This window comes from Lissotriton helveticus, chromosome 3_1, assembly GCF_964261635.1.
Source record: "Lissotriton helveticus chromosome 3_1, aLisHel1.1, whole genome shotgun sequence".
Classification (NCBI taxonomy): Eukaryota; Metazoa; Chordata; class Amphibia; order Caudata; family Salamandridae; genus Lissotriton; species Lissotriton helveticus.
In genome coordinates, this window is record NC_136061.1 from 1,483,352,275 (window position 1) to 1,483,367,884 (window position 15,610).

A 15,610-nucleotide genomic window follows, 5' to 3' on the forward strand; every position below is an offset into this window, starting at 1 on the left:
TCAAGCCATGTCCTACCTTACACACACAATGCACCCTACCATAGGGGCGATTGATATGATGCCAAGGGAAGGTTCAGGGGCTGGGAAGTGTGGGCACTTCACAGCCAAGATGGTAGTTCTGGACTGCACACAGACACAGCAGTGGCAGGTCTGACGTACACTTTACAAGCTGCTTCTGTGGGTGGCTCAAACCAGCGCTGCAGGCCCACCAACAAAATTTGGGTTACCAGCACACACAGGCCACACTACTAGGGACTAACAGGTAAACCAAATAAGCCAATCAGGGATATACCAATTCACAGTCATATTAACACTGGGAGCATTTGCACTGTGGCACTGAATGGCAGTGGCACAGCGCCCAGAGCATCTAATACCAGCAAAAACAAAGGAGACCACAGCGGAAAATGGAAGGGAGATCCACGCCACTGGTGCCAAGTCTAACAGAAGTGAATTAAAAACGAGAGAAAATAATATGCACGAGAACAAGAGCTTACTCGGTGGGCATGTAAGCTCCATTCGGAGGAGAACGGTTAGAGGCCAGTAAATTACCTGTAAAAAGCAAGAAAAACAGGGCTTAGGAACCTCGGAAAACATTGCGTGGTGGGGAGTAACACAAGCTAATTATGTCACAATCACTGACAACGGTCGGAACAAATCACCCCGTTGGTGCATTAGTTAGCCGCCAAGGTCGCTCAATTACTTCAGTTCTGGGAATACATAAAAAGAAAGAAGGACCCAACATGACTAATTACCCAGTGGCCTGCTTACCCAGTGGCCTGCTAAATATCAGTACGGTAACCGGTACTACAACCACTCGGTTGTCGAGATATAAATACTTGAGGGTGGTGAAATGATTCCACGAGCCTCCTGAACGCTGTGTCCGTGTCCGTGTCAAGGCAAAGAGCTGTGTGGTGTGACAGCCGGTTTTTAGACAGTGAAAGCAACCATGTGTGTACGTAGTTTCACTCCAGATGCGCGGCCTGACTCAGGCATCCCGATGGAGAAAGGGAAGATTAACACGTGTGGTGCATTGATGCCCTTTGAATTACAGAAAAGTTGCATAGATGTGAAGTAGACATTATTAAATTATATAGTAATGCAAAACAGCCCCAGATTGACAGAGGCAAAACAACTGCGCAAAATTAGAAGACAACTCCCGTCGCACATGAGTTAGTCATTTGCAATTTAGATAACAGTAAATGGAAAAACGCGTACCTCTCGCACAAGAGGGTAAAGGCGTCAGTGAATATGCAAGTACAAGCAGTCAATGACAACAATGTTCATACCAGTACAGCTGTAAATTGTATGACATAGAATACATCATGGGTAATGAAAGAAAGCTTTAAGAAACACGTTGTGGAAACAAAATGTAAAGTGCTTGACAAAGAATAAAGCATGGGTATAAAAGAAAGCTTTAGGGAAATGGTGTGGAAACAAATTGAAGTGGCGCTTACCACTCGCACAGGAGGGTAAAGCGTCTACGTTAATGTATTATGGGCCCCACGGGACAACGGTGACCCTGAAGCCAAACCGTGCCCTTCGTACAAGGGGGGTACAAGCAATGGAGGAATCATGGGTCAAAACCTGAATTAACACATATTCTAAAGGTTGGATAGTGTTGAGGTGTGTGAAATGTACCTCACAACACAGAGGGAAAGTGTCAATAGGTAAAGGTTTAAGTTGTGCGTGACTACTGTCTAGTTCAGTCAGCCCATTGTTTATTGAGTCAAAAAGGGACATTCACTTGGATTCACGAATGTTCAATATCTGTCCGATGTTCCCACCTCTAGGTCCCAAAGTAGCCTTTTCTAGTACCAACCATTGGAGACTGTCAGGCGCATGTCCCGCTCTTCTGAAATGGTCTACTAGAGGCGCACTTGGTACCTCACAGCGTATCCGGGTGCAGTGCTGTAGTACCCTGGCTTTGATCTTCTGTTGCGTCTGGCCAATGTAAATTATACCGCATGGGCATAGGATCCCATAGATGACATTACTCGTGTTGCAATTGGTATAGGTCTTGAGAGTGATCTTACGTTGTTTATATTCGAATTCCTTAGTCTGTATGGTGGTGGCGCACGCCTCACATTGTCCACATCTGTAGTGGCCCGAGGATCGGCTGTAGATTTCACAATGACTGAATGGTTGCAGGATTCGATGATTCAAGGAAAGAATGAACAATATGGTCTTTGATACTCTTGGCCTTCTTATACGAATGCATCGGTAGGTTTTCTTGTTCTATGTCATCTGATATAAGGCCCCAGTGTTTATTGATGACTTTCTTAATTGTGTTGCTTTTGGTGGGAACGTCGTAACATAAATCATCCTCTGATCAGCTGAGTTTGCTTTGTCTCTTGGTTGTAGTAAAGTTTCACAAGGGCTGAACCATGCCCGTTTTCTGGCCTTTTTGATCAGTCTCTTGGGATAGCCCCATTCCATCAATCGGTTCGCAAGATCCTCAGATTCCAGCATGTAGTTGGATTTCATGGAGCAGTTCCTGCAGATGCGCAGGAACTGTCCGAAAGGCAGGTTGTCCCTCAGGCCTCTTGGGTGGTGGCTGTCATATTTGAGTAGTGAATTTCGCTCAGCCGGTTTGCCGTATAGGGTGGTGTGTAGTGCGTCCTGCTCCGCTTAGATGGAAATGTCGAGAAAATCTATCCGTTGGGCATCTGAGTGAAGAGTGAATTGGATGTCGGGGGTCCTCAGATTAAACCAGGTGTGAAAGGATGATAGTTCAGATGTACTGCCGGTCCAGATCAACAGAATGTCAACTATATATTGCATCCACATCTCCACATTGTTGGCATATGGATTGATATCATTGAAAATATATTCTCTTTCAAAGTTATCCATAAAGTTAATAGCGAGTCCGGGGCAAAAGTAGCCCCCATCGCTACACCTTTGGTTTGTAAATAAAAATTATTCTGAAAAACAAAGAAATTCTTCATCATTTCTATCCTTAAAAGTTCAATGATAAACTCTGTGGGCACAGCCTCGGGTGCAGTCCTACCATTCAGTGCCCTTTCAGCGACCTGCAACGTGCATTTCTGGGGGATGCTTGTGTACAATGACACAATGTCGCACGTGACCAGTAGTTGTTTGGTGCGGTCAAATGGTCATCCGTCCACAATGTTGATGGTTTGCATGATGTCACGTAGATAGGCCTGGGTATTTTTGGTAATTGGTTTCAGAAAGAAATCAATATATTTACATAAAGGTTCCAACATGGAGCCACATCCGGATACGATAGGGCATCCTGTGGGTTGGTCATGTCCTTATGTATCTTTGGAAGCGTATATATTGATGGTAGTCTGGGGTGTTGCTGATTTAGGTATTGGAATTCCAGGTCCGTGATAAAGCCCTGTTCAAGACCATCTTGTGTGATGGAGAGTATCTCAAGCGCCAAATCTTTAGAAGGGTCAGACTGTAATTTCTTGTAGCTGACGCCGTCCCATAGTTGTTTAAATATCTCATCCTTGTACTTGGTGACATCTTGCACCATGATGGCACCGCCCTTGTCCGCGGGTATGATTATCACTTCTTTGTTCTCTTTGAGTGCCAAAAGGGCCGCGTTCTCAACCCTGCTGATGTTGAATTTGGTGGGCTTCCGTTCTTCCAAAATCTTGTTGACACCTCTCAAGACCACACTCTCGTAAGCCAAAATCTTGTTCGTCATGGCATAAGTTGGTGGAACAAATGTTGACAGGATTCTTAATCCTGTGCAAGAGGCTGTTTGTTGGAAAGTCGAGTGCCTAAAAAAATAGCGGAGGCGGATCTTTCTAAAGAATCAGTGCAATCCCGCTTTAATAGCAAATCTGTTGGGAGAGGCAGTGGGAACGAAGGAAAGACCCTTACTAAAGACCTGTACCTCCTCATCCTTCATCACGTATGATGAGATGTTGACCACTGGATTGGGTGTGGGTCTTACTACCGGTACACTTTCCGTCAGGTTGATATCTCCCCATGCTCTTCCGGTTGGAACCGGACCTGTTTGTGGGCTCTGCCCCTCCCTCGGTCCCAGTTCATATTGGTGGGTTGCTGGCCCGTTAGGACCCTCTGGACCAGTTGTTGCCTAGTCCCCTTGGTGGCCTCAATTGGCCTTGTCCTAAAAAAGGAACCTGTGGTGGATATCTATATTCCTGATAGCCGTAGCCCGAGCTGGGGCCCGCTTGCTTGTTGTCACTCTCTGAGCTATAGGAGGATATCGAAAAGGTGGTGTAGTTCCGTCTCCCCCGGAAACCTCCTCTGCCCCGGTTGGTGAAGCGTCCCTGGTTATCCTGTTTAAAATAGTCCTTCTGCAGATAGGGGTAGGTGTTCTTTTTGTCAAAGAAACAGACTTCACGTGCTAGTTTCTCCAATTCCCTTGTTTGCGTTGTAGTTTCAAAATCCTTCAAAGTTGCTTCCAGGCATGCCAGTGCGTCCTTTGAGTTGGTCAAGCTGGTATCGCCCGCGATCTCAGCTTTCAGGGCTGCAATCTCCTTTGTTAGAATTTTGACTTGTTCCTCTGCAGTTTCTACTCCCAGCACCATCCAGTGCCGGGAGCAGTTGGCGACAAACCTTAATCCCTCCTTGAATTTGGGGCTATCCACGAAAATAGCTGGTTCGATTTTGATTTGGAGCCCCACAGGGATAATGTTCGCTTGGAGGTACCTAGTCAATAAGTGGCCATGCAGTCTTGAGCGAAAAGGCTTTTTCTCCAGGCGGTCCAAACGGGCTACCTTGTCGTTAAGCGTTAAATCAGTAGTAGGGGTATTAGGTGAAAGAAAGTTATTGGATGGGTCAAGTAAGAGTTGGTTAATGTATTCCTTTGTGTAAGATAAAAGCTCATTCTCTACCATGGTGCGTGGTTGAGTTTATCAACAAAATACTTTGCAGGCATGCGCCTGCTCAGAGTACGTTACAAGGAAGGGTATACCCAATTAATGTCGCTGGGACCTGGGTGTATATCGGTACTTGGGGAAAGGGTTCCAGTACACATTCATTCAAAATAGAGAGGATAATAGGTACAGAAATCAAGGAAAACATAAATAAAGTCAAAAAAGTCAGATAGGTACACTGTTATTTAATCACAATGTGCCTTTGGATTTTGCTTATTCACAAAAACATTGCATCATTTATACACAAAGCATTTGTGCCCCAATAGGTGAAAGGGAGGGGAAAGGTGAGGGTATCAGTGACATTTAGTGCAAGGAATGGGAAGGAATGCAGCGTAGGTCAAAATACCCTAATCAACATAAAATGCTAGTCTATGGCTTCAACATAGAGCCGGAATGCATTGCAACAAATGTCCACATCTTCTACAGAACCATGCTTAGAGCACCTTAGTAAGTGTCTCCTGGTTTAAGGCAGAAGCTGGCAGGTGTGCAGGTTTTAGACGTTTCGACCCCAAAATAGTTCTAGGTATCATTTAAACCTTAATGGGGGTCTTCCTCAGGACAAAGGTGACGTGGGGGAGGGGGCGAGCTTCCTAGAGTGTGAGATAAAACAAGGATTCAGTGCTTTAGGACGCATGGAAGTGAATTAAAAGCAAGAAAAAAAATATGCATGAGAACAAGAGCTTACTTTTAAGAGTTAACCATGGTGAGTTAAACAAATGATCGGTGGGAGTGTAAGCAATGTTTTCCAAGGTTCCTAAGCTCCGTTCTTCTTGCTTGTTACAGGTAATTTACTGGCCTCTAACCGTTCTCCTCTGAATGGCGCTTATGCACTATCATACACTACCCTCTTCCTGTGTCAAAGCCACTAAATTGCCTTCTAGGGGTTCAAATTGACAATAATAACAAGTTCACGGTATGATGGCAGGTATATATTGAAGAGAAGAGGATTGGTATGTGAACCTTAGAGACACCTACCTATTGCAAGAATTGTGCAGGACACAAAGGAGGCAGTGTTATGTGTGCTCTGTGAGACAGGACAGATTTCTCTTTTGGGTTGTGCTTTTATACCTGTAGGAAATTAACCTTTTCTGTGTGGTCAACCGTACTATTTACTTTTTGGTGGACCCTATATTTTTCCTGTTTTTATAACTGCACTTTACCACTGATAAACAAGGGTAAAGTGCCTCTATGCCCCCTTGAACATGGTCGAATTGGCTTATTCCTAATTGGTATATTTGCACAATGTTGTTGGTCATGGTGGTAATGTCCACCCATGCATCAGTGAGCAAGTTATGTTTAGTTGCCACCCGCATGGGGTCTGCAGGCGAGAAGGATTCCCATTAGACAAGGTTAGTGGCTGAGGCACATGTTCACAGAGGGGTACAGGTGGGTTCAGAGAGGCATAGAACAGACAAATGTCACTGCAGAGGCTGTGAGTTGTCCAAGTTCTATCTCCTGAGCAGGGAAGCCCTTCAAGGGATCGATTAGTTGACACTAAAACTTGGCTGGGGGTGGTCTGAGTAGAAAATATGCTTTCCTTCATGGTCTCTCTGTTTTGGCATTTTGTTTCCCACACCAAAGTAAGGGAAACAGGTTGCTAAAACAATTATTGTGTGCTCACTGTCTTGTTACTGGAAAACACTGCTTCTGTCTCTGGGTTTATAGTGGATACAGTGACTGCCCCAAGTTGGATTTTGGTTTTGGATGTGGGAGGACTCTTAGATTACCATAGTACACTCCCCACACACACACCCAGCCCTCAGAGCCCTCCTTTAGTGTGGCTGAAGACTTTTACCATCTTGAAAATGCACAAGGTGGGTAGGGGTAACACTGGGAACGGTTACCTCATTTATTAGGGCATGCCCAGGACACTAGTGCCAAGCATAACTTTAGCATCTCCAGGTACCAACTTCTCAAGACTCCTGGACCGGAGGCTTGATTCTGCTTCCTGCTATCTGTCAAGAGCCCTAAAGGACTGGATCGGCGTTCTGTTGTACCCAGGACAAAGAAGTGGACTCCAAAGGTCAGAAGGCTGACCTGTTCAAGTTAAAGAGCTATAACAGGCTACAAGAACCCTTATCCTGCAACTGCACAGCTGGCCAGTGGCAACTGGTCCTGGACTTGGCCCTGCAGTTTGGCCTCTGCCTGACACCCTGTGAGTCTTAGTGCCTGCTCTGAGGCCCGGGGGCTTTATAAATGTAATCCTGTAGTGGATTGGGGCTTAAAGGTAAAATCTTTGACTAGGAAGAACTTGACTGGGATATCAGGCCTGCACTTCATTGCGGTTATGGTCAAATTGGTCCTATGTCCCGATCTACCGTGAGCATTGACTATCATTGACACCATCGCTATCGCTATTCATAATTAAAACTTTAAAAAGCTCACTTCTATGGGTTCTCTTATTGTCTTTCTGTCATTTTGTTAATTAGATTTGACTTTATTTTTTCATTTGGTTTGGTAATTTTATTGTTTTGTATTTTGATTTTATTACTATTTTGGAACTGCATTGACATTTCAACATGGTTAACCCTGTTTGCTCTGTACCATAGCTACATCAGGGTTAAGCTCACGTTAATTTGGTGACTTTGAGGGTTCACCCTGACAAGGGTTGTGGTTATTTCTTGAGGTCAGTAGTCCCCCTCCCCCTGAGATGTCAAGTAAGAGGAATGCAGTGATGGTGTAGGTTTGAACGTTATACCTCAGTTGATCGCATCTTTCATTTCCCACTGATAAGGTGGAGTCTGGAAATTTAGAATTTATCCATAAAAAATTACCACAATACACCAAAACAAACCTATCACACTCAAACCAGTTAACCATCACTAGTCTGTGGGTCACACGTACCATTAGGTCTTCTTCTACCTCTCCTGCTCCATCCCTTATATAACTGATAGGCTTTCTAAGAGTCATCCGAGACCCCACATTTGGTTCTGAAATCTTTATTTAAATTGACCCTGCAGAATAGACATGTAAACTTCTACTTGAAGAACACCTTTGTAGGGCCTTAACTCTAGCAGGGAGGCCTATTGAATCTATGCAGTTGATCACTCAGCTTAGAGTCCACTGAGATACCTGTGCTGAATGTCTGACAAAATGTCAATATTCAAAATATCGACCAACAAAAATATCGCAACAAAAATGTCGATTACAAAAAATATCGAAATGCTATCTCCAACAAGGTAAGTACAAAAATTTCGGGGAAAAAATATCAATGTCAAAAATATCGTAATTAAAAAATATCGTTTTTTTTCATTAAAAAAAATATGTAATATAAATTAAATACTACTTATAAATGTAATAAACATAGTTAAACATATGTTATAATATTTAAAATTAATAAATAATATAATACCTTAATTAATAAATTAATTAATCATATACACATAATACATAATATATACTTTCGTAATAATAACATTTAAAAATAATTTGAATAACGTATGAATAAATAAAAATAATATAAATTACAAATAAATCTATACACATAAAATAATAATATAAATAAAAATTAATAAAAATGTAAAACAAATTAAAAAAGTAAGTAAATGTTGGATAGCGTAGCGGTAAAAATTACTATTCCACTCCAAAAAGTGCACAGTAGGGAAAGTGTTGGATAGCGTAGGGGTAAAAATTACGATTCCCACGCCAGAGAGTGCAACAGTAGGGAAAGAGTTGGATAGCGTTGGGGTAAAAATTACTATTCCAACTACAGAGAGTGCAACAGTAGGGAAAGTGTTGGATAGCGTAGGGGTAAAAATTACTATTCCCACTCCAGAGAGTGCAACAGTAGGGAAAGTGTTGGATAGGGTAGGGGTTAAAATTACTATTCCAACTCCAGAGAGTGCAACAGTAGGGAAAGTGTTTAATAGTGTTGTGGTAAAAATTACTATTCCAACTCCAGAGAGTGCAACAGTAGGGAAAGTGTTGGATAGCGTAGGGGTAAAAATTACTATTCCCACTCCAGAGAGGGCAACAGTAGGGAAAGTGTTCGATAGCCTAGAAATTAAAAATAACATACGTATAAATAAATTAATATTTTAAAATATTAAAAAAATTAATTATTGAATAAAGATAAACTATTTACAAATACCAATACATAATTATTAAAAACATAATTACCAATAAATTATTAGGTAAAAATAAATTAATAATAAATACCAATGTATATTAATTAATTACCAATTAATAATTAACAATAATATAATTAATAAAAACAATTAATTAAAATGAATTATTACCTAATTACATTTAAATTACTTCCTGCCCTATTCCCCCATAAACCCATAACCCGCTACAGAACATAATTATCAATTAATCAATTAATAAAAATTAATTACCAATTAATAAAACTAAATTTCTAATTAATTAAAATTAATTTATAATTCCTAAAAATTAATAATTAATTTATTATAATAAAATTACTTCTCACCCTATTACCCTATAAATCCATAACCCGCAACAGGACATAATTATCAATTAATCAATTAATTAAAATTAATTACCAATTAATAAAAAGTAATTTATAATTCCTAAAAATTCATAATTAATTAAGTATAATTAAATTACTTCTCACCCTATTCCCATATAAACCCATAACCAACTACAGAACATAATTATCAATTATTAAATCAATTAAAATTAATTACCAATTAATTAAAATTAATTTATGAATCCTAAAAATGTATAATTAATTTAGTATAATTAAATTACTTCTCACCCTATTTCCCTATAAACCCACAACCCGCTACGGTACTAAAGTACAAAATTTACTTATATTACATTAAAAAAACATATTAAATACATAATAATATACATAAAAATCTTATAAAAATCGATATTAGTAACATCGATATTACTAACATCGGTATCAGTAACATCGATATTACTAACATCGATATTAACAAAATCGATATTACCTTCGAAATTCTGTCCTATCGATATTAAAAATATCGATATTCCTTACCTTCTATATTCTGTCCCTTCGATATTTAAACATCGACATTATTGTACGTCGATATTTAAAAATTGATATTTTGTCTGCCTACCACCTGTGCTGTCTTTTATAGGACCTCCACAGCACAGAAGAGGCCATCCTGGAAACTTTGCAGCCACTACCTCGCTATAGAATTAGGTAATTGCCGGAACATGTACTGGAGTGTTGATCACTGTGCCGGATAAGAGGTTACTTAAACCGGCTCCTTATGACTGTATCCTCAGTGCTATTTCACTTTTATGCTCTTGTGTTTATTATATTGTTGGTGTCTTCACTTTTTAGAAGAAAGACATCCCGGTCTTGTGCAGCATCTATAAATCCTAATCAAATTAGGTACAGATTTGTGATTGAGACAGTTTATTCTTTAGGAATTTAACTGAGGTTTTTATTCTATTTTGATTTTTATTTATCAGTTCCTCAGCAATCTCTTGACTGGGTGGAAGTAGGAAGTAGCTATTTTGGCAGAGAAAAAGCGAAAGCGATCCCTTGTTGTTGTGGACAGGGAGATTGGCAAGGAAGGCTAAGAGAGGGCTGAAAATGAGAGTTCTGGGATTCATGAAGAGACTGAAGATTTCAGAGAGATTTTTTAAGGAAATTGATGGAAACTGTGGAACAAAAGTAGATGGTTCAAGAGTTGTCTAGATAAAAAGATTGAGTTTTGGCAGGGTAAGCAAGGAAGCTACCAGAGACTAGGTAGGCTTAATTGTAAAGAAGAAAGATTGATAAGTGACAGGGGACATGGTAGAGGGCATCAGTCCCAGCGCAGAGTACAAGTGTTGATGTTGGTCAGGAGCTTGCTGCTGGAAGCTTATAAATACATTTGTGACCTGGTGAAAGGGCCAGTTCCACTTCAGAGTGGCTGTGTCCTTGAGATATGGGTGGTGGGAACAGATACATGACAAAACCGATGGAATCAGTAACTGGGCTTTAGGAAGGTCAGCTGCTAAGTCAAAAATAGACTGTAGGGACAGAGAAACTCCGGGTGGATGGAAATGTGGGGACAAGGCACGTAGGCAATAGGAGACCTGGAAATGATTTGGTCCACAAATTCCAGGCATCAAATGCCAAATGTCAAAATGTTCTGTTGTAGGGACATGACAATGTTGCCAGGCTTGGGTTTAGTGGTGGCAACCAACGAAAAAACTAAGGCTCGCATGCAGCTCTGTAAGCTTTTCCCACAGTTGCTTGTTTCACAAGAAAGAGAGGCAAAAGAAGAAGAAAACGAATTGGTAATAAGACTGATGGAAACCCAAACAATTTATAATTGCACATTTGTGTTTATTATAAAGGCCAACCAGTGTATATTTTTGCGTAAGTTCAGAGTGCAATGCAGTGCTGCAATGGTTAAATATGTGGATGGCATTTATGAGGCTCAGGTCAGTAGTACAGTTTACTAGTCGGCTTTCTCCAGACTCTTGTTGCCTGACCAAGGGATGTTATGGTATAGGGGTGGGCATTAAGTATGGTTGCAGCGGTTCGATTTTCAATTTTTCTCACAAATGTTCCTTATGTGAGGGCAAGTAATCAGTGTTGCATTGCTACAGCAAGCGAAGCAGATGTAATAGAGATGTGGGGGGGGGTGTTAGTTTGGCTGTAAATAGTTCTGTGGAAAGTGTTTCCTACTCCGATTGAGCGCTGTTGCAGAACTACAGGAGGAAGGCTGAGACACAGAAGATTGAGGGAGTTATTGAGTTTGCTTTGAGAGAAGGGTGAAAAATGAGTATTGGTGACGGAAGAAGATTTGTGCAGACGTCGTTTTGCCTTGAGCTCACTCCATTCTGTATTGTTCAGATGAAGAAAAGGATGTTGAGAAATAAGTTTGGTTACAGCTTTAGTTGAGCTCTGGTGGTCTAGTCATGTCAGGGGGAGATGGTCAGCAGCATCCAAGGGAGCTAGCAGGAGATGAGCTGAGAGGCACGTTTTTCATAGAGACTTTGGCACGGTCATTCTTAACTAGTGGTAAGTTATGCAAGATCTATTTATGCAGAACGGGACGAATCTTCTGATAGCAGAAATTCCACCAAGCAGTGTTCAAAAGATGTACCTGAAAATAACATGAGTGGTGATGGACAGACAGGCAGCAGAAAGTAAAAGCTTCTCTAGACGTATGGGGCAAGAGGTGAAGGAAAAGGGTAGGTGACTGCATCCCTGTCTTCATTATGTGCATAGTGTGCCTGTTTGAGCACTATTACTGTGGTTCATGTAAGCCTAGACGAGGTGGGAGTTGCCACATTAACAAAACCAGTTGGTTGGCAGTGGTTTGCATATGTTTATGTACTGGAAGGTTGATTATGGAATTTTTACTTTGAAATGCAATTCAAGGAGAGGATGTATTTTGTAAACTGGTAACTACAAGTATAGGCAACCTGTTTGAGAGCTTTCTGGTTTTCTCATAAGTAAAGTTCTCTGTAGAACTAGGCTGAAATAATTCTATAAACAATAATTCTTTAACACTCTTTTTGCAATCAGCCCTATTTGTCTAGACCTTGCAGTTGAGGACCACACCACGATAGGACGCCTGATTACCCTATCGTGCACCCTCTCTTCATACGACAGGGCTTGTAATATCACCCACCCAGAAGAAGGTGACCTAACTATGCCACACTCCCAGCAACACAATATTAAATCAGAACATAATTGGCTGAGATTCTTCCAAATCAGTCACCCCAAGGCAATTCATGGAAGAGCCCTCCATTGCGCCCTCTGGGATCTTCCGTACTTTCTCAACCCTCCTGCCTGTCCCTCCATCACCACTTCTCGTTTAGGTTTACTCCTTCCCTTCTCAGTATTCTCAGATTTTTTCAAAATGTGCTCATCACGATCCTTTAGTAATATCAGTTGCTATTATGGCTTCTTTTAGTTGCTATTATGTTAACTCGTGCAATGTAAGATTGCTCTGAATGTATTAGTTATACGAGAAGCACACTGACACCACTTTGTTTAGGGTATGCAATATAAAATGTAAAATAAATAACTTGCACTCCAGTAGAACAAAACAAATGACAAAGTCTTTGATCGCTTACTTGCACTTTCTCTCTCTCTCTCTCTCTCTCTCTCTCTCTCTCTCTCTCTCTCTCTCTCTCTCTCTCTCTCTCTCTCTCTCTCTCTCTCTCTCTCTCTCTCTCTCTCTCTCTCTCTCTCATATAATTTTCAACCCTGGTCCATAACATGATACAGGGGGCATCTAATACACCATACCAATGACAATAACAAAACTTTGTGAAGTACAACTGTCTGCGTAAGAACTTATAACGGCCCATGATGAAGAAAAAATTGTTCTCGGGCACCCACACCAGAGATTTACTCAAATTTCTGCAGAGCTGTTAGTGGGTTTAGTGACGCAATTGTGTGCTTTCATCTGAGTTCAAAATAAACAGCCTTAGATTGGTTAGACGTGTATGTTGGACTAATATAACAGATAGAAAGAAGACCAGTGCCTACTTTGTACACTCCTAACTGTGACATTGTTTCCCCCTCAGATCCACGAGAAGGAAGAAGACGAGCTAAATGAGAAGAGTGAGAATGACTCGGGGATCAACGAAGAGCCCATTCTTACTGCTGAGCAGGTACGAATGGAGTGTTACCATAAACTAAACCTTCCAGGTAGCCCCAATCTCTCGAGCATACAATGCCTTATAAAACAAGCCTCAATGTTGCATCTTTCGGCAGTGAGTGAATCAGTCTGAATCGATTGAAGCTGGGGATCCACTGTAGTAAGCACCGCCAGTGACTGCGTTACCAATGACATTACACTTTTAAAGCGCTCCACGTGAGATAATGGTGGATTTCAGAAATGAACACAGGAGCACAACCGCATTCCTTTTTTACAGGTCTCTACAGTGTGCCCATATATTCTAATTGCCTTGTTATCTGGGCTTGGGAGGAGCCAGGTCGCATCAGATGCTCTGTGCTCAAGGGGGCGCCCATGCCGCCTGTGCCCGGTGAGGGATCTGGTGGGCCCAGATCCTCATTGAATTTAAAGGCCGGCTTTCCAAGTCGGTGGGTCCTTGTGAGATCACTGGATTTCTGCATTCATCTGGCATTACAAGAATGTAACTGTTACTGTCAGGTGTAATTCAAGGACTTAGTCCTGTAGCCTTAATATTGTGACCCATCTGAGACACACTTAGGGTTTCCAGTTCTTAATTGAAATGGATTATACCCAATAAAACACCCCTGAAGGGAATATTTGCTTTTCAGTAGAAAACATATGTGTCAGTGCAGTTCCAAGCTCTTTTCTGTGATGACTAGTCCCATTAAATTTCCACTCGGGCCATGGAAAGTCACTTCATAATCCCTGATCATTTTTGAGGTCTAGAGAGCCCGTAGGCCTACCTCCACTCCTGTTTTAGGAACAAGCATTGTCTCACTGGTATGGCATGTTCTATGTAGTGGGCAGCAGGTTCGCAGCTGAACACTAACTAGTACCTTGGTCTAGGGGTAGTGGCGTAGTTGGGGGAGGGGTGAGGGGGGGGCAGTCCGTCCCAGGCAGCAAGTCGTGGCTGTCAACTACCACCATCCCTTCACCCCCAGAGAACAAGTCATCCATCGACCGCCCGACTCCCCACTCCCCCCAAATCCCCACCCCTGGGACAAGTTGTCCATCGCCCCCCACACTCTTACCGACACCGAGCAGCAAACCTAGGGTCCGCCCGGGTGGCAGTGGGTCTAGTTACGCCACTGTCTAGGGGATAGTGCACCTCAAAGTGGTTATCCTTATTGACTGAGAGTAGGACAGAGCTTTGATTTCTGAAATTTCAGGCATCAGGATTGTGGCAACAAAGATCACTGCATACGAATGACTCCAGAATCAATCCCTATCATAAAACACTACACCAAACACCGCTGTTAAGTTAATATTATGATGGTCTGAAAAACTTGTCTGAAGGCTCAGCATCCCTTCATCAAAAGTGTCAGGCACCAAAGCATGAAAATGCTCAGATCCAGAAGGAGTCCAAGTGTTAGTTTTGATGAAACTCCTTTTGTTAACCCATACACTAACTCAGAAAATCTAGGAGTTACTGTATGAGCTGTACACATTACATAGGCAGCCACCGCTCTGTGTTTCCGAGTATGCGCAGTTTAAAACAAATACAAGTGCCTTGACCCAATCTGATGTAGAAAGTGTTTATGATGCAGTCCCAGAGTCGCCTAGTTCAACTTTCATTGCGCTGCCCCAACATAAACATGAAGCTTGGAATGTCAGTTGCCGAAATAAGGCATGACATATGGCATATATATATAACCCGTACAAACCTCCCTCATTTAATGGAACCATATTAAGCTGTGAATCCTGTGATGGCTCTTCAACCAAGATGGAACATGCACAAGAACAGTGCACACTGCACCGAACACAAGCAGAAAGTGCATTGTGCATTTGTCACACCTTTCTCTCAGGAAGACACCCCTAATGCTGCTTTCAAATTAAAAAACAAAGGACCGCCCAAGGTTGGTAAAAATCAGTGCCTAGAGGTCATTGTGGTGGCTTCCAAATAAACGCAAAATCCCATAAACACAGCACAACAATGTCAAATAAACTTCACAGACAATGGTAACTCAAAACGCAAATGACTCGCTGCATTCTGCAGTACATGAAGTTTAACTACCTCCGCTGCGTCTTCATGCGGCAGCACAGTTTTCTGTTACTAAATGACCAATAAATAACAGTTTACATATTATTTCCTTTTTAGAATTACCGCCCTTTTCACGTTTGTTGTATATTTATACTTACATCAAAATGACT

The 15,610-nt window shown here is 41.7% G+C and overlaps 1 protein-coding gene across 1 annotated transcript in view; it reads left to right on the forward strand.

Annotated features, from left to right (window-relative positions):
- The window catches only part of FEZ1 (fasciculation and elongation protein zeta 1), a 729,464-nt gene that overhangs the window by 347,756 nt on the left and 366,098 nt on the right, over window positions 1-15,610 (forward strand). The window contains exon 4 of the mRNA XM_078682121.1: window positions 13,347-13,433. Coding sequence (XP_078538247.1) covers window positions 13,347-13,433 — 87 coding nt within the window. The remainder of the gene's footprint in view (window positions 1-13,346; window positions 13,434-15,610) is intronic.